This window comes from Culex pipiens, chromosome 3 (assembly GCF_016801865.2).
Source record: "Culex pipiens pallens isolate TS chromosome 3, TS_CPP_V2, whole genome shotgun sequence".
In the NCBI taxonomy this organism is placed as follows: Eukaryota; Metazoa; Arthropoda; class Insecta; order Diptera; family Culicidae; genus Culex; species Culex pipiens.
The window spans coordinates 107,864,695-107,890,665 of NC_068939.1; the positions used below are offsets into that span (position 1 = coordinate 107,864,695).

Below are 25,971 nucleotides of genomic sequence, written 5' to 3' on the forward strand. Positions count from 1 at the left end.
TTCATTTCAATTTTCACTTTAGCAAGCGCACTTTGCACCCTCCTGACTTGCTGCAGCAGTTTGTGGACATTTCGCAGCGAGTATTCGCACTTTTATTTATTTTTTGGTTTATTGTTACACGTTGTTACAGCTTGCAACACATTTTGGAGTTGCGATTTGCTGTTCTACATGCCGATTTTGGCTTGAAATTCTGTAAAATAGCAATAAATCATGTAAACATATATTCCTCTCTCTCTCTATTTTCTTCTTCTTCTTCTTTTTTTTCTGCTTTGTATGTGTGCCGGATGTAACTGTGTGTTTCAACTATAGAATCTCTGATTTGCATCTGTAATATTATGTAATTTACTTATTTGATACTTGAACTCACTTCCTGTTCAACATTTATTGTTTGCCGTTGTATCTTTGTTTATTGTTTATTGTTGTAAAGTTAAGACCGATGTGGAAAACTGATATTAGTATTGCAGCTAGCGCACTGTTCTAGTTAGAGCTATTTACACAGACTTTTTTAAAGTGGAGAAAACTGTTTGATTTTTCTTTTCTGTTGCCCATTTATTTGCAAAGCAATTAATCGGTAAGTGTGAAAGTGGCCGTGTTGTGGCGACATAAATATTTGTCTGCGTCGAATAAATCAGTCATGAGAAATTCTTTACGAAAACTGTATTTGAATGAAGAGTTAAACTTGTTAATTTATTTTATTTCTCTCTTTATCAATTCTAGTGAGCATCACTAATATGCAAAAATCAATATTTGAAATGGGAATAACTTGAAAATTCTGGTTCAGGAAAATCATAAAAAAATATCTGTTAGACTGTGTCATTGCCGAATTTCAATCATAAACATAACCACTGAATTGATGACCTGAATTTCAAAATCACAACAGTTTTTTCGGCATAAATGCAGCTTTCGTAAAGAATTTCCCTTATGCAGGACGGTTTTATTTTGTATTACCATTTCATCCCGGCGATATTTCATTCAAAATAACCGTTCAACATCCGTATTGAAAGTCCTCCTCGACAGGACAGTTCAATCATTTCTGGGTGGCACATGTTTGCAATTTTCCAATTCCCATGGTCATATTGGTAGAAAATTCATTCTGCTGGTCGGTCGGTTGTGTTCGACTCGGTATGTGTGCGAGTGGTGTTTCCGCAGAATTTCCCAAAAGAAAATGCTCGACTCGAAAGGCCAATGTGCTTAATGCTAATTTATTCCCTCGAAATAGCTGGTCACTTGTCGGTTCTCGATGTCGGTGATGGGGATTGTATCGGTGCCACACTGGAGTCGTACTGCCGTATCGCCCGGGACCAACGTGAGCTGGCCGAGTTCAATCTGAAAGCAAAGAGATAGAGAGAGAGTAAGGGACAACAACAGACCAATAATGTTAAACGTTGCCTGAACAATAGAGATAAATTGCGGTCCATACTAACATCGTGGCCGGCCTCAATCACCGGATACTGCGGCAGTTCGATGGCTCCCCTCGAGAGGACGAACGAGTTGGCCCACCGGCAGTCGATGTACACGGCGATGTAGCCTCCGCCGCTCCTTCCACTGCAATCATAAATTAGCAATTATCAAAAGGCACACACACACACATGTACAAAACATGAGCCATTAGGCACTGAATTATTGGATTTGGCATGTGCCAAATTCCCCCCATCAAGCGGATGGGATTGTGGACAAATGACCCTTTCAAGGAAAAGAAATAAAAACAGCTTAAATCAGCGATATTCTACACTCAGTTGCATGAAAAATATCAAACAAAAATACTAGAATATGAAAGTTGTAAATCCTAAATGTTAATGAAAAGCATTCTTCGCAAAAACTACCTCAGTGGTCATCAAACCGTAGCCACGGCCTACGACACGATATTGAAATGACTATGGAATGTATTATTAAAGTTTATTTTCTATGAAACATGTGAAAAATAAAAAAATAAAATCTCGAATCTGTTCAAGGTTTTATTTTGATATCGATTGTTGAATAAATACAATGAAAGTTATTGATCAAATTACTCTAGTCTTCTTTACATTCAAAATGTATCTTTAAACAGAAGTTTCGGTATTATTCATAACAAAATGAAACAAATAAATTATGGTTTGACAAACAATTTTCCAAATTATCTAATTTGTGACTCAAAAATGATGTTGAGTAAGTGCATGAAATATCGTTTTGTTGTAAATTTGTTCACGTTCCCAAAGATGAGCACTGAAAAATTATGTTGATGAAAAATCGTAGAGAACCAGCCAAACTAAACCATAAAATACATTTTTGAATTCTCTACGAAACAGGCTGATTCCTGCATTTCTATATTTTATATATTTTTTTAATTGGCTCAAACTTTTAAAAGGCCTTCCCTATGACCAAAGAAGCAATTATGTGTCATTGGTTTTCCCTTACAATTGAGTCATAGAGAATTATAGACTGATAACTGTTCTTTTGCCAAACATTCAATATTACGCTTTTTTGAAATATTAGTCTTGATTCAATTTTTTTAAATGTTGTTTTTCCGTCGTGAAACTTTTTACTTTTCCTGTCATTCTAGAACAGGGGTACTCAAAGTTTTTGGATTTCAGGCCAATTTTGAAGCTCAAATGGGCTTGCGGGCCAAATTTGCATAATAGTTTATTAAAAAAATGAAGTTACCTTTTTTTTAATTTAAAAAACTGAAAAATACTTCTTTCGATATCTTTGTTTTCAAATTTTGTTGATTGAAATTCTATTCTTTATTTTATATTTTGAAAATGGTGACCTGAAATCTGAAAAATGTATGAAACGGTATAACTTTGTCTTTAAGTAAAATGTAACAAATGAAAAATCGTTTGAATCCCAAGGAGGAAGGATTCTAAGTGCAAAGTAAGTTTGAAGCTCAGTTAATAAAAAAGGATCATTTTGACTGTTAAATAATATGGAATAATCGGATTACTTTTGCTCTATAATATTATAACTAAGTCATATTTAAACATTTCATAAAACATTTCCGAAAAGGTTTGATGAATGTTTCGATGAAATTTACCATTTCCTAAAATATTTGTGTCAAAAAATGGGAATCAAAATATGAATTATATTAAAAAAAAGCATAAACATGTTAAATAAAAAAAACATTTTGAAAAATCACTTTACAAATGGTCAAAGGGCCATTTAACATGACCATTCAAAATGGGTCCGCGGGCCACAAAAAATCACCTCGCGGGTCACGTTTGGCCCGCGGTCCATACTTTGGTCACCCCTGTTCTAGAACGACGAAACAGCATACTTTTCTCTACCAAAAATAACAGAATCGAATAGAAACACTTTTCAAAATAAGTGCTTAAAAGTTCTATTTTTCGATTGCAAATTCAAATCAACATACAAAATGAGATCAAAAAAATTTAAGCACGAAATATTTTTTTTCCAGTAATCATTTTTTGTTTTCAAAAAACCATAACTCGGTGGCAAATTTATTGACCATAGATACTCCTCTATGGTACAAAAGTTGTGGGTTTTGGTCCACTAAAACATATCAAAGATCTCAAAAATCAGAAAATAGCAATTTTCAGAAAATGAGTTTTGAAGATAAAAAAAATAATTAAAAAAATCGGTAAGAATTTTCTTCCTTGTACCTATTTCGTCTGAACAGCCCTCATCAATACCTACAACTTTGCCGAAGACAACAAATTGATCAGAATTTTTTTTTTCAAAAGTTACAGGTTTTTGAATATTCACGTACCATTTTTGCATGGACAGCTGCCAAAATATGGAAGACTTGTATGGGTGAACCTATGGCACAAAATGCCTTTAATTTAATTTGTTTTTTTTTTATGCAACTGAGTGTTAAACTACCTGAGGGCAACCGAGTGCCATTTGCCGTCCAATAAATTCCGCTCCACCGGCAGCATCTCCGAGAGGCCGAACTTTTCCTGAATTACTTTCAGCCCGCCGTGACCATCGTTAGCGAAATTTATCGACAAACTTGAGGCCGCCGCCAGTTGTGACCGGAGCGACACGATGGTGTTGGGCGTTGACGTCGTTGGCGAGGACATCGGCGCTGGATGCTGGCCGGAGTTGGGCTGATTTGTGGGCGGACGATGGTGCCACTTCTGTGAAGGATACAGATAAATAGTTTTGGAAGGGGGGATTGACCCGACCGGCTATGGGTTGGTTATAATTCAATACGTTTAATGAATGAAATTGTAGGTCAAATCGAATGAGTATATAAAATGATTTTATAAAATTTGATTTCGTGTTATATTTTTAAAATGATTTTTTGAAAAAAAAAATTACTCGTAAATTTGACTTATTTCAAAGTGTATTACTATTTCGACTTACTCTTGAACGAAGATTCAGCAATAAAGTGAAGTTGCTCTTCATTTGACTGATGTGGAAGTTAAACTGGTTATCCCATGGTCCTCCACCGGTCGATTGATGACCGTCACTGGCTGCCAGGAGATCCAGGGTACCTATAGCATTAAAAAAAGACCAAACATGTTAACATTTTTAGAACATACTTTTTCCCAAACATGATTTCAAAATTTAACTCTGCAAGCAACTGGTATCGATTAACCTGTTAAGTTTTGAAGAGAAGACTCTCGAAACTAGCACTCATTGCATCGATATCATGAACTCCGTATCGAACAAAAGCAACACAACTCTTGAAAAGTGACGAACGAACAAACTACCCACGCCACCGCCGCCTCAACTCTGTTCACAGTTCGTAGAGCTCACAAAGGCCACAAATATGTTGGCACAGAAAAGTGCAACCCCGCCGACCCGCATGCCACCGAACCCAGGAAGATGACGGGAATTCAACCACGGAATGCTTGCGATATCGTCATTCCGGGGAAATTGTGTGTCACGGTGTGTCCGACTAAGCGAAAAATTAGGGATCAGCAAATTTTTGAAGCTAAACTTTGAACAAAGAATGTCAGAATAACTCTTTCAAATATCAGTTGGAAAGTTGAAAAAAAAAAAAACAAAATGATCGTTTGGAACATTTCTGAATGGAAAAGTTGTGTGTTGTTATCCATTTAACAAACAAGCACTAGTAAACTGCCCCTGATCGCATAAATGTCCCATATGCATTTTCATCGATTTCGAGTTATTGATGCAGTTTGGTTCAAAATTGTGTGCTCTTTCAAAAGAGCCTATAACATCCAGTACTTTGTTCTAGAAATCAGGAGGAAATCCAGTTTTTCGTTAAAACTTAACACGTAGCCTTATGTATGGGACAAACTAAAAAAAACTGATTTCAAAGTATTTTTGTATTTTTTTTAAATTTTCAGTCAAATTAGGTAAGACTTAATAAATTTCAAATTTTCAAAATCTCTCAGGATTTATATTATTGAATTTGAAGATGTTTGCCTGCTTTTATCAAATCTAACCAGAGCAAAAGAAAACAAACTCTAAGTCTAGAGCAGCATTTGAAAAGGGTGCAAAAGTATTTTGACACCTGAAACAATTATGCATTTTTGCTTGAAATGAAATCCTTCAGTCTATGTAATTTGTGGATGGCGGCTTACAAAAACGGATCGAATCAGTGTTCCAGCAAATAATTAAATTATATAAATTTAAAAAACATTAGGCCGTAGCAAATATTTTTTCAAAGTTTATGTCGGCCCAAAAAATCAAGGGATAAGAAAATTTCTTCAGAATTTTCATGAAAATATAAGTTTAATCAACTGAAAACCATTTAATGTGCTTTTTTTTGCGTTTGTAGCCATATGTAGCATGTTTGAACTCCTTTAAAATATTTTTTCGCGAAAAGAAAATTATGCGTCATCCATAAAGTACGTCACGCTCTAGGGGGGGAGGGGGGGTTGTCACAAGTGTGACAAAGTGTGACAAGGGGGAGAGAGGGGTCCGTGAGACTTTGACGTCACGCAAGACTATAGAGTTTTGTGACGTTTCGCGTACGCACACTAGCGCACCATTTGATTTTGCTGGCCGGACAAAATTTAACCTCAATCTTGTTCATGTACGAACACGCAATACATTCGCACGTAGATACCACTATTTCTTGAATACTTAAAGTTAGTCAAAAATTATAGTTGAAAAAGTTTGATGTTTGATAAACATAACGCATATATTAGACAAGATACAAAGCTTTGAGAAACATATTTTTTATGATAGATTTAATATACTTAAATCATAAGATTAAAAAAAAATTATGCTGATTTTTATCACTACAACATTCATTGATTGTACTCCGAATTTAAAATTAATCCTATTTATAAATCATGCTAAAATTGTACAAAAAAAGATAAGGGGTTGAGGGGGGGGGGGTCCTACAAAACGTGACGTTTTTTTCGAGGGGGGTCGGACCCAGCGTGACAAATTGTGACATAGGGGGAGAGGGGGGGTTAATTTTGGCCGATTTTGGCGTGACATACTTTATGGATAATTCCTTTCGTCGATACATAGATATTTTGAAAACTAATAATTGCAAACTGGACTGGACTGGTGTAAAATACATTTTAAAAGCCTTTTTTCTTCCAAATATTGAAACCCTTTTTTGATAATATTAAAGACATTGAAACGGCCTAAAAGGTCAATGAATCTATTATTTAAATAATAAAATTTTCAAAAAAACACAGGACACAAATAAATTTTGCTAAAAACATTAAAATTCATCAATGTATATGAATGTTTTTAGCAAAATTTATCTGAAGAAACTTGTATACTCTTTCATTTACATTGTTTAACTTTTTTTTTGAGTATATCGGACTTTATAAAATTTTTAAGTTTTGGAACCACTGATTGGAAAAATACTACTTTTGGGAAAAAAATCTTTTTTTTTATTTTTTGCCTTTTCTGACAGTAGCATAAAGAATACTGCTTTATGATGTTTAATTTAATTTTGCCTTCCTCACTGAGGTAAAGCTATAATCCTGCTTTGGAAATTAACTTATTATAAAAAGCTCGGAGACCCTTCTTCATGTATACCTATTGACTCAAAATTGAAAACTGAACAAATGTCTGTGTCTGTGTGTACGTATGTGACCAAAATTCTTTCCAAGCTTTATCTGCACTAGCTGAACCGATTTTGATCAAACCAGTTTCATTCGACTTGGTTTAAGGTCCCATACTACGCTATTGAATTGTTTGAAGTTACGATAAGTTGTTTAAAAATTTATGTATAAAAATGTGTTTTTTTCAAATATCCAAATGTTAGAAAAGTGGCAAAAAACAAGTCAAGTCCCAGTATTTTATAATCGTGAGTTAGGTAATCAAAAGACATTTCCAACGAGTCCAAAACATCGAAAATCAGGCAACCCTATTTCATGTTATGACCACTTAGGTGATATTTGTGTACTTTTTTTATTCCAAAAATAAGAAATTCGTGATTTTTGGGTTTTTTGTATGAGTAGAACGAGATCCAAAAACATTTCCTGCCTTCACCTTCAGTTGAGTATCATAACCATAGCTCTCCTGACCAAAGTTGAAAGAGACCAATTATTTGCAACTACAAACTGCAGTTTAAGGTGAAACGGGATTTCAGTTCTTGCACAACTTCTGTTCAGCTAAAATCAATTTCTGACCTCAACAGGTTGTTTGCTATCGACCAATTTAGCATGTGCTAAAAATACACAGTAAAAAAAATCATGGTAATATTACAACTGGGAAGGGGTACATCTTTTATGTCAGAAAAAAGGTGTAATTTTACCTCTGAAAATGTGTAATTTTACCACTTTTCGGGTGTAATGTCACTTTTTCAGTCTGAATTGAGGTAAAATTACATCATAAAAGAGGTAATATTCAACCTTCCAAAATTACAGCATACAAATTTACACTTTTTTTACTGTGTAGAACTTAGTAAGTTAGGGCCTTTTTCTTAAAGGTGCTTCCAAAAACTCGAGTCGTGTTTTCAATATGGTGCAGCCTTCCCGTTTTACCTTAAAAGCACAACACAATTTGTTCCACGTTAAACCCCACCCCGCCGATAGCAAATCTATGCCATCAAGATACCACACCACGTCAGGCTCAAAAGTTGAAGAAGTGCATTTAATCTCACCTGTGCACTCGAACATGTTGCAGCTTCTTTGTTCAATGTTATAACCCTCGCAGAATCCGGTGACGCCAGAATCTGCTGCCGCTGCGGTGATGTGCTTTTTTCCACCACCCCTTCTTTCACTGGGATGATGTTTCTGGTACTGCTGAAGAATGCCCCCGAGCCGGCGAAGTCTTCGTCGCCGTCGAATGCTCCTTTCGCCACTATTTGCATTAGTGCTTTCATTAAAATGCCTCTCAATTGCAGGCTGAAGATCTGCCGTTGACACTGGAGCGTCTCGACCTGCCGGAGGTTCTGCACCCGGGTTGGCATCCTCATCTTCATCACGCTCTGCCTCTTGTTCTTCTTCGTCCTCACCACTGAAGAAGGCATCTTCTTCATCTTCCTCTTCCTGGGTCGTGGTGGCGAATGCCACTGTGGGCTTCACGGTCCCCCCGCCGTCCCGGGTCGATGCCGTCAACGGCGTTGTAAATAGCGACGAGGGATTTACATTTTCATTATTCATCACGCCACCACCGCCGTCCTTCCGGGGATGCTGCTGCTCGATATTTACATACGGCTTGGGCTGCCGGAACGCCGCCGCCGTCGGTGTCACTCGTCGCGTTGATGACATCGTTCTGCTGGCCCCGCTGTGATGTGTGTCGTCCTCATGCCCGGCCTGGGGGCTCTTCAAACAATGCCGAAATCGCTGCTGTACCCCTTTGCCACAGGACACGCTGCACGGGGTGTACTCGCTCCAGTCGCTCCAACCTGCAAGGGGAGTGGGGGAAGGAGCAGAAGAGAGGGATAAAAAACAAGAGATGAACACGAGAAAGAATGTATGTTCCGCAGGTTGCGTAGGGAGAGCAGGGGTTGAGTAGCATATGGGTTGAGAATTAAACTACCATGCGACTCCATTATGCGCAAATTGATTGTTTGTTCAACATTCCTTGATGGTGTGGGCATAGTTTTTCCTACTTGTATATATCTGGGCGTCCTTTGATGAATGAAAATACGCTTTAGGAGCTAAATCTAATTTAAATTCATAGGCCAGCCACTTTTGCGTCCAATCACGCTCAGTTGTGTAATTTTGGCTCAAGATACCCACCGGAACAAGCCCGAGGTCTTCTGTGCGGCGTGGTTTTGAAATTATTATGAAATCCGGCGTTCTAAGGAGTTTGTATGTTAGGTTCTCTAGAAGAAGGATGAACAAGTTTTCTTTTGCAAAGAAAAATGATAAAACATATTACATTTTATCAAAACATGGGAAATCTCATTTTAATTTAAATACCTACAATATTTATGAGGATTTGGCAAGTATTAAAAAGACACTATCTCATTTTCAGAAAAATGTATGAAATCTCAGAAGTTCTAGGAGTTGAATGATTAAAAATTATAAAAAAAATATACATTTCTTTCGGAAAAAAAATAAATTTTTAATGTACATAGTTTTGTTTGAAGAACATTCCGTTAATATCGGAAAAATGTCTAACAGTTCTAAACACCAGGTTGGAATTTGTGGACCACTTCGGATCTTCCTGCAAATTTTCAAAATGAAATTCAATACAAATCATCAAATCTACACAGCAAATAAAGTAGTAATACAGCTGCGTGTAAAATGCCTGGGTGTAAAATAAATGTTGCATTATTTTATGAAATTCTATGTAATATCACACCCTGAAATATGTAGCCCATCAGTATGGGAAACCTACTTGACCGAAATGTCAAGCTCATATATGCGTTTATCCTTTCCATTCTTCATCGGTCTGATGGCCGAGCGGGCTAAGGCGCCAGTCCTTACTGTTGGTGCTGGGTTTGAATCCCGTCGGTTGCAACTTTTTTTTTGTGTTTACAAAAATTGTACATGCAGTGTGTAATATTAAGTGTCTTTTTTGACGAAGGTGATGTGCATGCTTTTGCATGCGATTTTACCATCGGATTTTTTGCTGTGTAGACACGACTCGAGAATAAGGAAATTTTGATAAATCGATAATATAATGATGAAATATTCTCGTTGTTCATTTTGAGGAAATTATTTTCATAAAAACCAAAATAAGGAAGCTACATAAAATAGAAAAAAACTGACGTATGATAGATTTATTTAGCAAAAAAACTCAACCTATTTGACTTTTCGTCAATTTTTACTTAGAAAATTATTATTGTCACTCAGAAATGCCATTAACTTTCGTTTTGTATTATTTTATACACAAATGATAAACAGTAAGGACTTTTAATTAAAAACAGTTAAGAGCGAGTTTTTCACCAATGTGTAACAGGTCGTATCGAGGTGCACCGATTTGGCTGAAACTTTCAGCGTTTGTTTGTCTATACATGAGATGAACTCATGCCAAATATGAGCCCTCTACGACAAAGGGAAGTAGGGTAAAACGGGCATTGAAGTTTGAGGTCCAAAAAACATGAAAAATCTTAAAATTGCTCGCGTTTGCGTAATACTTCATCAATTCCAACTTTCTTAGATGCATTCGAAAGGTCTTTTGAAGCACTTCAAAATGAGTCATAAAGATCCAGGATTGGTTCGACTTTTTCTCATAGCTTTTGCAAATTACTGCAAATTACAAACCGAGCAATATTTACAAATACTGCCTCTTAATTATTTTTCTGTAACATTAAATCTAAAATTAAGAGTATAGCAAACCATGATTTTGAAACATTTCAGTGATCCAAAGTGATAGAATGAATTCAACGACATGTTTGGAATAGATGCACTTTTATATATACTTGACGTAAAACTTCATAGTTATATTGAGTTTAAAAAAAAATAAATATGAAATTTTTACAAACATTTTCATGTTCAACTTTGTTATCCAAACAAAACAAATAAAATTACTTAGGGGATATTTTCGTATGTTTGGCAGATTAAGCACTCGCTTCTAGCTCCATCCAATTTGCTCATTTTCACTATTTAAACAACTAATTTTGCAAAACTTTGTATAGAAACTTGCTTGCTCAATTCTTATTGAGCTATTTATCAATAAATTTCAATTGAAAACGCTTTTATGAGCTGTAATTGAATGTCAAAGTGCTGATATGGCAACATTAGAGGCACGCTGGAATTAGATGCTGTTCCCCTATTTGATGATAAAAATATATTTAATTTAAATTTCATTGCGTTCATGTATTCTAATCTCCGATTGAAAATTAGGAAAAGATGTGACAAAAAAAAAATCTTAAAATCAATTGAATAATAATGTGTTAAGTTGTCATTTCATTTTGTTTTAATATTTTAAATTTGCATGAAATATTTTTCGCAAAAGAACGTATCCAATAATTTTCCATTTTTTTATGTAAGTGCGACAATTGGCCAAAAGGATTTCAGGTCAAGAACGCGTTTGACACAGGAACGATACTTTTTAAGATATAACTCTAGACTACAGCAACCAAATGCAACCAAACTTCAGGACAATGCACAGAATGATCAAAACTCATTAAAATTAAAAAAAAATCATTATAAAACGCAGAAAATGTTTAGAACCAAAAAGAAAGTTCAATCCCAATATATTTGTAAAACTAGGTGCAATCTTTTTAACTTTCCATTAATATTAAAATTTAATGAATGTAAATTATTTTTTTACGCTCGAAATTTTATAAGAAGGAAATTTTATGTAGAAGTATTAGGAAAATATGTAATAACATTTGAAAATTAAATGAAAAAGTCGTGCAAAAAATTAATAATATGGAAATTCAACTTTCAAACTAATAACATTTTACAAGTTACAAAAAGAGTTGGAACGGTAATTTCAACTCGCTGGATTTTGATCACCGAGATTACAGATTTGAATAATCGAGTTCTGCAAAATTCTAGAATCATTTAAACATCCTTACATCCTCTCGAAAAAAAATAATCGTCTGGATTGGTTTAACTATGGCTGAAAATGTAAAAATCTCGATTTTGCCCATGACGGGAAGAATTTATCATTCCTTTTTATTCCATAATATCTTTATAATTTCTGTTGACCAAAAAGAAAAGCTGTTTCCAGCTGAAGGCATTGAGATTATCTAAATTTAAATTTTAGAAGGGTTGTTTAGTTTAAAAAATTCGACCTATTTAGTTGAATTAAAATAAAGTAAATTGGAATTAAATCAAATTTCACCTTTTTCAATTTATATACAAAATATTGGAAATGAATTTTTTTCTTGGGACGGGAAACTTGATGCTTTACTCTTATATCCATTCGCAACACACTTGGTTAAGCGACCTATAACAATTACTTTTTAAACGACATTTTTTTATTTATTGCATTTGAGCCAGTCAAATTTTTTTAAAAGCTGTAACATCAAAGTACATATAGGCTGAGGTTAGAAACGTGACTATAGTTGGCATATGTCCCCTATGACGGAAAGCACGAATATTCCATCATTTTCCCTTTTCCCATGTGAAATCTGTCAATGTGAAACTCAGCTTGCCAGCCCTTGTCAAGCAGTGTATTAAGATAATGGTGCTTTTGATGAAATTGGTTTTCCGCTAAAGCATAGTTTCTGCCAGCTTTTGGGAGATTGATCTTCAAGCTGCCAGAACAATGGATAGACAGAAGGTGTGTTACATTTCTGCAGCCCTTTTGGGAAATCTCGTTAATTGTGGGTGGCTTTATTTATGACATGAGCAGGAAAGCCTTTAAAAAGAGGTCTTTCCAATAGAATAAACTTAAAATTTCATCTCGAGTACTTACCCAGTTCCCGCCAGATTGCATTCTGCAGCTCCTCATCCCAGTGGAGCAGTCCACTGAAGAGATCGACTTGCAGATTGCCAGTATCGTCTAACCTCCCGAAGATTATTAGCTCGGTTGGCAATAACTCACTGAAGACGCTGGCAACCGTAAGCGGCTCTCGGGTGTTATTTTCTGCAGTGTTGCCGGCTTCGATGCTCTTATTGCTAGTAGTGTTACTGCCGGTCTCCTTACTACGGCTAAGTTTATTGTCTTGCATCGTCGTCGTCCTGCTACTCGAACTACTGTTGAAAGTCCGACTCTCGGCGTGGACTTCCGTCGTCCCGCTGCTGCTATGGCTGCTATTATTTATGTTCCTAGTGATAAGTCTGGTCCTATTGCACTTGGATCTACTACGGCTACTGATATAGTTTGTGGCGCTTTGGGCGGAAGAACTTGGCGTCATCGTCGTTGTTGGGCTTCGTCTCAATTTACTGCTGCTCCTGCTGCTTGCCATGCTGGAACGGACCAAGAGAGTTCGAACAAGAGTATTAGGTTGGGAGAATAAACGGGTCACGGGCGGGGGGTGGTTTGAAAATTGATCACATTTAATTAGGTCGATGAATATTGATTGCATAATAGATTGAATGGATGCAGAAAAAGCGCCATGAATGGGGAGCATTATTGTTCGCTTTTGTTTGCTGCCAAGATGACTGATTCATGAAATTAATTATGTTTAGTGAGGTTACGTTTCGTTCCTTCTAGGTTAGATCTAAATAAACAAAAATGCACATAGTCAGTGCAAAACAAAATCCCGTTGTTTTCGAAACAAAGCATGATAATTTATATGTCACTTATAATATTTTGTTCATTTTCGATAAGATAAAAAAGTTTATTTAATTAACATCAGGAATTTGGCTGGTGCATTTTGTAAATGTAATGAACTAAAAACTGGTTTGACTGTTACAATAGATTTCTGCAAATTGTTATAAAGCATGGTGGCTATCCAAATATAACTGCAAAGTTTAAACTCGTGTAACTAAATGATTAAGTACTCTACAAGGTTTTTCACTCATCACGATGCCTTTTGCAAATTGGTGCAATTAATTCAAATATTCAAACGTTTCTAATTGCTTCCAGATCAAAAACCCTTTCGCTGCCGAAATGCACTCAACAGTTGTTTGAAAATTTCCTTCCCCCTCTGGGACCATGTTGCTGAGAGCTCTTGTGCAACAAACGGTTTGCTCTGATTTCGAAAGGCGTTGCAGAGAAATAATGTCTTTTCCAATTAAATTTAACGCTCCGGAAATGATAAACGACGTCTATTTTCTGTCGTTCCGCGAAAAGAGTCTCTTGAAAACGGAAAAGAAGAAAAAGTAGTGGGGAAAAATGCGGAAACGAGTGGGAAAATAAATAGCAAAAGGCCGCACCGGAAGCTCCAAAACCAAGAAATAAAATGAATGTAAACAAGTTGAGCTTTTCGTATCCTCTTTTTTTCTCTTTTGTGAGGGGGTGTATTTGCAGAACGTTAGTCTTCAGCTGCCAGCGACGGTTTAGCGCGTTTGTGGAAAAGCCATTGCACAATCATCTGAGGTTAAAAAATCTTCCCCGTGATTGCGTGCCGTGGGGAAGATTATGCAGATTTATTTATTTTTTCTGTGATGGTCAAGCGTTTCGCAGCAGTTTTGATAAATGACACTTTAAAGTTTAAAATATAATCACAATCAAATCATTTTTGGAGCGTGGCATAGCACCACTGTTGTATTTCTAATACTTTTTTATAATCTCGCTCAACGGTCGATTTTTTACAAGAATAAACACGATTTGATGAAAACTATGTGCTCCCGACCAAAGAGAGTAAGAGTGACTCTCTCAGCGCTTTGAACTTCTCTCTTTTGTCTACAATATACACAGAAATACACGATCTGGCTTCCAAATTCGCAGGTCACTCAACAGATTATAGGGGAAATATGCCCATTTTAATCACTCTAAGCCGTTCGACCAATTCTCATCACTTTTGCCGATTTCCGCTATTAAATCAACATTTTCAGATGTATTAACAATGGAGAGTTGCTTGCTCACTTTTGTTTGAGCTATTTATTACTTTGGAACAGTTAAAAACACTTTATGAAAGCTGTAATCCATGATCAAAGTGCTGATAGGCCGATAATAGAAATAGGCTGAGAAAGGGTATAGTTCCCCTAAGCTACCGAGAATAACAATACAAACAAAGCAACAGAACAAGACATTACATGAATACACGATCTTTGGCGTAATCATGCTCATTTTACCGGTGGTAGTCGTCTGCAGAGGTAGCCTAATTAAGCATCGTCAGAATGTTCCTGCTATCGATAGCTCTGTTGGGGCTCGTTACGTTCCTGGGACTGTACTACATTTTCTCGTACTGGAATCGATACGGACTTCCACACCTCAAGCCGGAAGTTCCGTACGGAAATCTGCGCGCCGTCGCCGAACGTCGTCAGAGCTTTGGAGTGGCCATCAGTGAGCTGTACCGCAAGTCATCCGAGCAACTGCTTGGGATCTATCTGTTCTTCCAGCCGGCGATCCTCGTCCGCGATGCCAGTCTGGCCAAGCAGATCATGACCTCGGACTTCGGAAGTTTCCACGATCGAGGAATTTACCACGATGAAAAATCGTTTTCGTCAAACATCTTCTCGGCGTCGTTGAAGCCGTGGAAACAGGTACGACACAAGTTGACGCCGAACTTTAGCACAGGTAAGCTCCGGAACATGGTGCCAACGGTGCTGGATGTTGGAAAGAAGCTCGAAAGTTGATCATGCCGACAGGGGAGAGATTGTCGAGCTACGTGAGATCTGTACCCGGTACGTGATTGACATTATTGCTTTGGTGTTGTTTGGCTTCCAAATGGACTCGATCAACGATCCCGACCATCCGTTTTACGTCGTTGGTCGCGAGCTAGTGCGGAATAGCTTCTCGAACAATCTGCGCACTGCCGCGACGTTTATCTGCCCTGGAATCCTAAAGCTGACGAAGATTTCTTCCGTTTCACCAAAAGTGTCCGACTTTATGGTTGAACTGGTCAAGAAACAGCTCGAGCTGCGCGAAAAAGATGGTGTAACCCGGAAAGACTTTTTTCAATCGCTGATTGATCTGCGCCACGAAGATCGGGACAGAGAGGCCTTGAGCATTGTGGAGTGTGCTTCAAACGTAAACCTGTTCTACATCGCCGGGTCGGAAACGACTGGAGGTATCATAATCTTCACCCTCCACGAACTAACACACAATCCAGCGGTTATGAAACAGCTGCTTGCGGAGATTGACGAGGCTCTCGAACGTTCCGGAGGTCAAATTGATTATGATGTCGTAAAAGGAATGCGATGCTTGGACGTTTGTATAAAAGAAACGCTACGCAAATACCCTGGACTGCCGATTTTGAATCGAAAGTGCACCCAGGACTATCGAGTCCCCAACTCCAAGATGACCATTCGAACGGGGACTCAACTGATTATTCCACTGTTGGCGTACGCGATGGACGAACGGTACTTCCCAGTTAAGTGAGTTATTTAACACAATTATTTTCTAACTTATTCCAGCGACACAAATGGGTATCACCGTTGCCAAAGTCACCCTGGTAATGCTGCTATCTAAATTCCGTTTCGAAGCAACACATGGCCAGAGAATTGAGTTCGCACCGTCATCAGTTCCACTCGGACCAAAAGACGGAATTAAGTTGAAGATTTCCCGGAAGAACGTCTAGATTTATTAATTTAGGATAGTATTCAGCAATAAATGTTTTTTTATGTTCACAATCCGTTAGCAAGATGTTTTTTTTAGAGAAATCAATTCAGATCAAAGAGCTAACATTGCCAGTCTTAAAACTATACAGAATGGTACAACAAAAAATACTCTTTATTTTTCTCCATACTTTGGCATCTTTGTTTTTCCCCATACTTTGGCAAACCCAAATTCTAGGCTCTATCAAATTTCGTAAGTTTGGCTAATTATCATAAGAGGTACCCAATTGATCACTGATACCTAAACTATTTTTGCCCAGGCCCCACTCCCATACAACAATGGCTGGGCCCAGTGGGGCCTACGGCCATTCCAGGAACTAGTCAGGCCTCACTACTGGGGCACAGTACCCACATTGGGAAACACTGCAATAGATGATACAATATCAAATATCAAATTCACATTCAATCACAAATTAAAGTTGCTAACAAGCTCTTTTCTACCTGTTCTAACAAAAAGTTCATGGCGTATAAGTTTTCCACATTCCACAAATGAAACTGTCGATGCCGAACCATGCATAAAATATGTAGTTTAATGTGTGCACATTTCGCTGACTCTACAATCCCGGTTGACGCCAATGCTGTGTCCTCACGGCAAGTTATAAACACCTACTCATAACACTGTCCAACAAGATTCTTCTAGAGTGACTGCTGCGGCACTATCTTCGTTCATAATTTAAGTTTTTTATTCCTAATTATTAAATTTAATTCAACTCATTTTCTCAAAATGTAAAGTTTTGTTGTGTTTCGTGTCATTTTTCATTAAAAAAACACATCAACCTAAATCACTAAGGCACGGAATAAATGTGTTTCTGTAAACCAGTGTAATTGTGCACACGGTAATTATTGGCTCACTCTTTCATTAGTTAGTTATAGCAGAATCAGGTACATCACACCGTAGCTCACGCTGTGACAGAGTTTGCAACGCGGTTACAAAGCAGTGACCGTTTTAATTAATTAACTTTATTTGCTTTATGAATATTTGATGTCTGCTTGCAAAGTGCGTTTTAGTTCGTGCCACATAAAATCGTGCTCAATTATTATGTGGCGATCCTTGCCCCATCCAGTTTCAAATAGTGAACCACCGCGCAAAACCACACACACGCGCCCACACACTTCATGAAAATTTATGCTCCATGTTGCTAACGGAATTGCTTTCAAATTCCAGCTCAACCCCACACAGCATCAACCAGCAGCCAAAGAGTGTCCAGTTTGTTAGGTTGGAAAATTAGCACACGAGAACTGCCCCTCTGTTGGCCAGTGAAAGGGATAAACCGTTTCGACCGTTCCGGATGAGGAGAGAGTAGATTCCATCATGTGGAACCGAACCGGGGACCCAAATCCGGGTGCAATGTTCTAAGGATTAATTGAATATCAATTGTGCAAAATTTGTGGTGATCGCCATCAAGCGACGCGCTACATTTCAGGGATTTGCGACAGATTGGGTTTTATCGTTGAGAGTGCTGGTGTGGGGTAAAATGATATCTATGATATATAGCCACACAGTTATCCACGGTATTTGAGTTTTTGTAAAGAAAGAATATGGGTAATTCTCCGCCAGATACCCCTGCAAATAACCCTGCAAAGTTACAAAAAACACAAAATTTTAGAATAAAATGTTTTGCTCTAATTGAAAAAATAGCAGAGGTTTTGAAATTATTTTGTATTTATTTCGATGAAAAATTAGTTTTTGCGGAATTCTGAGTACGTCATAATTTACCCCTCAGGTCAAAGTTTCACGTAAATCAAAAAGGGATCTGGGCAACTGCTGTATAAGTTGGCGGAGAATGACCCAAAAGTGTATTAAAGGGATAATTTGTACATTGATTTCCATACTTGATAAGTCAATCTTAAACAGTTCGAGCAAAATCAATCAAATTTTGATAAAAAATTGACTATAGTTGACAGTCAGCGATGAAGGAAATATGATCGATTTCAATCAGTGACGGACACTATTTTTAACTGAGAAAATTGATCAACATAAAAACAAAACCATGACATTTGACTGTGCCACATATGAAATAATTGTTGGTAAATACTTTCTAAGTTTATTACTTGAATATGTAAGAAAATAAAGGCTAAACCCATGAAACCATTTCCCTTAGATACGGGTCGTCTCACATTCATGTGCTCAGTAAGTACACTCACCTTTTGATAACGACGTAATGCTGCCAATTGATCAGCTTAAGCTTCTTGTAAACTTCGTTTCCCTTGTAGACGATGGTTGGCTCGAGCCGCAGAACGAAATCCGCTTCGCTAATGGAACTTGCATTTCCATTTTCTTCATTTCCGTGCTCCTGTTCCGGGGCGAATCCGTCCGAGACGGTACGATTTCTTCTGCCTCCGTTAGGGCGGTGATTTTCCGACTGTTCCCTCCCGCCACTACCACCCGGCCCGTTCGTCGTTGGTTCCCGGCCGGAAGCCACCAACCCAGGACGTAGGTAATTGCCATCTCCGGCGAATGCTTTTATTATCACATCACTGGCTGCGACAAGATCTCGCAATCGCAAATTATCATTCACGTAATCGCTCTCGTAATAACAAGCACTATTAAGCACGATAAAATCTTCGACACTCGTAACGGCTGCGGCGGCCAACGTTGACGCCGGTCCAGGACCCCCCAGGAGCACCCAGGACGACACGACGTAGATCAGAAGCGGAAACAACCCTGCCCCCATCATGGTTTCAGGGGGAGTTCCGAATCGATGGGCAAATGCAATTTATTTCACTTATTCTTCCTCAATTTTACACTTTCAATTTCGAGCGGTTTTTCCTTCTTATTTTCGCCGGTCCTTGTGGTTTTGTTGGTTGGCCCTTTGGCTGATGGCTTCACTGCTTCCACTCCACCTGGCGAGTATCAATTTGGTGGCTTTTCATGGCGTCGTCGTCAGAGGTGGTCCCGTTTCACCCCACACTCTTTAGGTTGCTGCTGCTGCTGCTGCAGTACGGTTAGCATAATATAATGCCTTGCGTCAGCTCTCGTTCCGCGCTCTGTAACGAATCGCAGAAGGGGTAGGAAAAATAAGGGAAATGCAAATATGAAAAACTGGTGAGAATGAATGAATTTTCCGGGCAGAAAAAAAATAAATGATGATAGTAGCAGTCAGCGGAAACTTGGGTGCCACTCTGTGGCTTTGGTAACGGAAAAAGGAACATCGCATTCTGTTGTCGCATAGTTGACGTAACACTCATGTTTCTTTACATGTGCACCTGAACCATTACTTTCCAATTGTCTATTACTAACTGCTCATCCCTTATTCCTCATTCTCATCCCATATCTCTCATATTTCTTACGTCTCTTTTGCCTTCCTTGTCACTCATATAATATCCCTCAAGCCTCTCACGTCACCTTTTCTCTCGTTTCTTTTAAGTATCTCAGCCTAAAATGTCTCATATGTCTCTTAGTTCTCTTATCTCTTTCATGTTGCTTATGTCTTTCAAGTCTTTCGTATCTTTCTCGTTTCTCATGTCTCTCATGTTTCTATGATTCTCATGTCTCTTGTGTATTTCATTTCTAAAATTTTTAGTAGGTATGTCGTTTACGTCTTAAAAGTATAACAACGTCATGATTCGAAATCCGGACACTTTGAAGCATATCATTTTTGTTGAAGCTGGAAAAAAAACTTACAATAAGTTGTAAATGTAGAAATATCATCAGGATGTACTAGAAACAGTCAATTTTAAAAGAATGCATGCAATGATGAATGAATTTTTTTTTGCTGTGCTTCGAATCCCAGTCAGTGATAACAGCTGATTCGAAATCTGGACACTTTTGCTTCGAATTCCGGACACTCGTTTGAACTCAAACTTTAGTGAAAGGCATTATTTAGGTCTCAAAAAAGCTGTTTACATTAAAACAATCAATATTTTGTGTATTTCTCACTGCCTACATTTGTGCTGATTTGACTATGAAATGTTTCAGTGAAATGTTTCAGATTTTTGGTAAACTCATATTTTTATTTTATTTAATTTTTTTGGCATTGCATACAACCGTTAATAAATTTGAGATGAAAGTTAATGTGAAAATTCATTAAAAACAAAGTTTCGACGATTATTATGCATTCTCAAATCCGAATAATTGAAAAATCAAGGTGTCCGAGTTTCGAAACGTCCAGGAATTCAAAGCATGACGCTATGTCTTGCATGTTTCTCATGTCGCTCATGTTTCCCAAGTCATTCATGTCTGACAAGACTCTCATGTCTTTAATACCTGCCATGACTCGCATGTCTTACACGTCTCTCATGTCTCTCATGCCCCTCTTATCTTTCATGTCTGACAAGACTCTCATGTCTCTTATGTCTCTAATGTTACTCAAGTCTAAAATGGCTATATGTCTCTCATATCTGTCTTTGTTCTCATTGTGCCATGTCACGCATCCTCTCATGTCTCTCAAGTTTTTTTTATATTTTTCATGTTTCTCAAGTCTTTCATGTATCCTGTCTCGTGTCTCATGTCTCCTGTCTAATGTCTTATAATGATGATTTTTTGTGCATTTTGATTTTATATCTTTTTTTTATTATTATCTTTTCCACAGTCTCTTTCCCACTGTGCCCCAGTCAGTCTGCGTAGGAAAACGAGTGTAGAAATGTATTTTTTTCCTCCGCTTAAAAATATGATGTGCCAGGATATGATTAAGGGAGGTGGTGTGACTTGGCGGAACGAAAAGGAGCGAAATTGAATGTAAAATTTAAATCGAAAATGTGGTGAAGCATAACCAGCAGCGGCGCGTGTATGAGTTTTTGCGTGTGTGTGTTTGTGCAGGAAGGCAAGAATAAGCTCGCTCACTGGGTGAAAAACACAAACAGGATAATTTGTTTTTGTGATGGGTAAAATATTTGCATAATTGAATCTCAAGTCTGGAGGAGGCGGGAGAGGGTTAACGCTATCAAAGTTAGGAGGCTGACAGGGGTTCTGTTTGTTAATTTTTCGGCTGAATTAATTTGCCAACAGTTTTGTTTGGTTGGTCATTATACGAGAAAGGAGTTCTGGATGGGGTTTTCATTAGTGATTAGTTGGAAGTGATTTATGGGGAAATCTGTTCCAAGTTGGTCCTTGTTAACAAAGTTATTGGGGCAGAAGAAAAGGTATGCAAATCAGCACAAATGTAACAGCTTAACATAGTTCCTTCAAGTTAAAAATAACTTGTTTGTGATGACACTTAAAAAAAAATCATTCAGAAGAATTAAAAAAATGCAAACTTAAAAAAAACTAAATCAACAATTACATCGATAGTTCCCATAGTTTTGAAGACACTAGATGTCTAATCTAATCTAATCTAATCAGACCCTAGCGCAGCCAATCTTTCGAAGGGATCCTGGAGAGTGCCTTAGGTTAGATGACGCCTAGCACTCTTCTTGTCATTTATTAACATTTGCAGTGCGCCATTGCATTAGAATGCATTGAAACATCATAAGCGTTAAAGCGGCCAGGCCTACTGCGTAAAGCCGTACCGCAGAGATGACTCGTAATTGGGTTGAGTTTGAGCACTGAGTGTTCGAACAACAACACAATTCTGAATCGACAGGGGAGGAAGAAGCGTGGGGACACACCACCATACGTTCCGAGAATTGGTTGTATTCGTTGGGAGCACCATGATAAGAAGGTTTGGTACTCCGGGACCCTCTGGGATGGGACATTGTATTTTCACGAATGCCCTGGACACTATTTGCCGTGGTTATAGCGCCATAACTCGCTCTATGTAACAGTGTTCCTAATTCCAGTCCACGCTCACCAAGTCGTCATGGCCTAGTGGTTAGCATTTTTGCTTACCAATCCAAAGGACGGAGGATCGAACTCTCCGCCTCGAGCGACTTTGATTTTTCGTTCATATTCATCATTTCAAATTTTATGGAGCGAGTTGTGGCGCTATAACCACGGCAAATAGTGTCCAGGGCATTCGTGGAAATACAATGTCCCATCCTAGAGGGTCCCGGAGTACCAAACCTTCTTATCATGGTGCTCCCAACGAATACAACCAATTCTCGGAACGTATGGTGGTGTGTCCCCACGCTTCTTCCTCCCCTGTCGATTCAGAATTGTGTTGTTGTTCGAACACTCAGTGCTCAAACTCAACCCAATTACGAGTCATCTCTGCGATACGGCTTTACGCAGTAGGCCTGGCCGCTTTAACGCTTGTGATGTTTCAATGCATTTCGATGCAATGGCGCACTACAAATGTTAATAAATGACAAGAAGAGTGCTAGGCGTCATCTAACCTAAGGGGTCGTGCATAAACCACGTGGTCTCCTTAGGGGGGGGGGGGTCCGAAATCCGACCGAAAAAAACCATGAAAAGCCATGGGGGGGAGGGGGGGGGTCGACGGCTGACCACGTGGTCTTTCAAAAAAAAAAAATTTTTCTTGAAAACAAAAACAAAAAAATACGCGCTTTGAGTTTATTTATATGCATACATTTTTTGTTACACTTCAAAACCATACAATTATTGTGTTTAAAATTATTACTTATATTTCAATGTCATAATATTTTCCAATTCAATATTGAATCATATATTTCGGCAGATTCATATCAATACTTTGAGCCTGTTATTGAATGTACACTTTTTAATACTCATGTAACTACGTGTTACAAAAGTTTAAAAGCTGTTAAAAAATAAAGTGACAGTATCCAAAGTTAATCTATATATATAAAAAATTTCGACGGTTTTGTTCGAACGCGAATAAGTTCAATACGGAGCGTCGGATCGAGGTGCTTTTTGTTGCTTTGGGTTCGTATAAGCCCAAGGAAGGTTCTTACGCTAACTAATTGACACTTTGGCCACTCTGGAACCGATTCCGGAGCATCGGAAAATTGTATGGAGAAAGTTACATAAAACCAATTTTTGATCACAGGAGGCTGAATAAGCAACAAATCAAAAAACGTCAACAAACGAAAAAATGGCAGAACGAAGTTTGTCGGGTAAGGCTTGTATACCATAAAAAATGCGTACCAAAATGCAAACAAAATTTCATTTTTTTGTTGATGGTATCTTGTAGCTAAAAATGTGCTTGCAAATTTGCATTGAAAGTAGATATAGTCTTCGATAGTTCTATTTTTGAACAACTTAAAAAATAAATATTGCTGACAATTTTATGAGATTTTCGTTACAAGGCAAAAACTAAATACTGCGAAAAAAAAAATATTTTCAAAATCTTAGATCTTAGCTAATTACCGTATAACCGTATACCGTATACCGTCCTATAAGTGATCGAAGAATCTTTATCGAAAGATTTCCTGTTGACACTTAAAACAAACTCAAGATATCTTGTATCTCCTCTCTCATGCAATATTTTTTTAAGTACAAAGAAACTAAAAACCCCAATTTAGGATTATCGCGCAAAATTTCAGTTTCACTACCTCATTTGCAAGTGAAACGTCTAACATTAAAAAATAACCAGTAACGAAAAATCGAACGATACATACTTTAAGATTTACCAAAAAAATTGATGAATATTTTGGTCTAAAAGGTATTACTTATTTCATGGGTTACACAATTCGGATTGTTATATTACATAACATTTCATAAAATACACGTTTACTATCCATCGGCAAAGTAGTAGTTATTTTTTTTAATGTTAATAGGGACCATCTCTCTTGAGTCAAAGAGAAACATGGGCAAACATTTTAGATTTTTAGAGAAAAAAAAACGAGCTTCAAGCAAACATTGTTTTTGTTTCATAATTAATTTAAAGATTAAAAAATAGGGGCCAAAGGTGCCTTTTCCTGAAAATATTAGTTTTTCTTGAAGCTGAGAAAATATACTATACCCTCAACTTCATATTTGAGATAAAACCACTCAAATATATAGACACATTAAAATAATTTAAGTTTTAAAGAGTCATTTAATTTTTAAATGCCGATATCAATTTGTGAAATAAATTTCAATACAATGCCGTTAAAGATCAACATAAATAAAACTCCTCAAAAAAGATGGAACGGTATTTTCAACTCGCTGGTTCTTGGGCTTATTCAACCAACCGGGACATTTTTTTGAGTGAATTATAAGGATGTCTAGATGATCCTTAAACTTTACAGAACTCGATTTGATCAAATCTGTAATTTATGCGATCAAAAACGTCGTTCCAACTTTTGTTTGCTCTAGTAAAAAAATCGCCCGAAAACCTGTGAGTTGAAGTTACCGTTCCAACGTTTTAGGGAGGCTTGGGCATCCGTGTATATTGGACATGCGTTGGGCGTCCCAGTGTTAATAACTTCAAAGATATTGAAAAGATTGAAAAAATAACCTATATTTAATATTTTTTGTATTTATTTTAAGGTAATATCTCACCAACCAAAAGTTGGATCAAAAATCTTAAATCGTAGATAGTTGCCTATTTAATTAACTGAAAAAAAATGTAAGATAAATTCCAAATTTTAGCTCAATCTTTTTTTAAATTTATCAAAACACGTAGTCGATAGCAAATTCAATTTAAAGTAAGAGTAAGACTTAAACAAGTTGAATGTCCATGACTAAAAAATTGATTTTAAGCGCGTTGTCTACAACTTTGCCAAAGACACGAAATCGATTTTTTCGATTATTTTCACATAACTTTTGTTTGTACAGCCGAGCAATTCTATACAAAATCGGTCTTTATTCTTTAATTTTAATTTTTGATTTTTTTAATCCGTCTGAAACTTTTTTGGTGCCCTAGCCATTTTGCATCATTAGTTTGTCCATATAGTTTTCCAAACAAATTTGGCAGCAATGAAAATTAAAAAATCTGTATCTTCTGAAGAAATTTTTGGTCGATTTGGTGTCTTCGGCAAAGTTGTAGGTATGGATAAGGACTACACTGAAAAAAAATGATAAATGGTAATTTATTTTGCTGATTTTTAATTTTACTTTTTGTCACTAAAACATGATTTGCAAAAAAACAGTATTTTTATTTTTTTTTAATTCTGCCAACTTTTCAGAAATTTCCAGAACGGGCAAAAAATCTTTGTTTGAGTTATGAATTTTTAAATCATTACTGATTAAAAAAATCGAAATATTGACCGCAACTTAATTCCAATTTAATTTTTCGATGTGAAATCGAATTTGCAATCTAAAAGTACATTAGTGAAATTTTCATAAAGTGCGCCGTTTTCAAGTTGTAGCTATTTTAAGGTATTTTTTTTTAAATAGTTGCAGTTATTAATTTAAAAAAAAATAGTGCCCATGTTTGCCCACTTTTGGAAAAAATATTTTTGAAATGCTGAGAAAATTCTTTGTTGCTTTGTTGCTGAGTATTGCCGTGCAAAGATTTTCAAACAGAAAATGGATGTTTACTAAGTCTCACCCAAAGCCCATAATTTACTTTTTACTTTTTTATTTATTAATTTTGACTTTAAGAAAATATTTAAAAGGGCATTTAAATTAATCATGAATACTGTTTATAGAACAACATAGCTTTAATTCCTAAAGCATATTTAATCTGGATGCAATTAATCGCACTGCAATTCCATAATTTTGAATACATATGTTTTACTAAGTTGCTTGTTTTGTTGAGAGTATTTTTTACTTTCTGTACCATTTCAATATACTGTTATTATTTACCTTAAACTTTGTGATGTCATACTTTTTTCACACTTTTAAGTG

At 37.0% G+C, this 25,971-nt stretch overlaps 1 protein-coding gene and 1 pseudogene across 2 annotated transcripts in view; one reads left to right on the forward strand and one right to left on the reverse strand.

The window, feature by feature from the left end:
- The window catches only part of LOC120421813 (uncharacterized), a 33,534-nt gene continuing 7,563 nt past the window's right edge, over positions 1 to 25,971 (reverse strand). For both annotated transcript variants that reach the window (XM_052709775.1, XM_039585094.2), the window contains exons 2-8: positions 18,546 to 19,388; positions 12,649 to 13,142; positions 7,985 to 8,731; positions 4,303 to 4,433; positions 3,817 to 4,073; positions 1,425 to 1,545; positions 1 to 1,326 (exon numbers count right to left, since the gene is read on the reverse strand). In XM_052709775.1, coding sequence (XP_052565735.1) covers positions 1,198 to 1,326; positions 1,425 to 1,545; positions 3,817 to 4,073; positions 4,303 to 4,433; positions 7,985 to 8,731; positions 12,649 to 13,142; positions 18,546 to 19,078 — 2,412 coding nt within the window. In that variant the 5' untranslated portion in view covers positions 19,079 to 19,388 and the 3' untranslated portion in view covers positions 1 to 1,197. The remainder of the gene's footprint in view (positions 1,327 to 1,424; positions 1,546 to 3,816; positions 4,074 to 4,302; positions 4,434 to 7,984; positions 8,732 to 12,648; positions 13,143 to 18,545; positions 19,389 to 25,971) is intronic.
- LOC128093330 (cytochrome P450 6d3-like) lies at positions 14,937 to 16,398 on the forward strand (annotated as a pseudogene).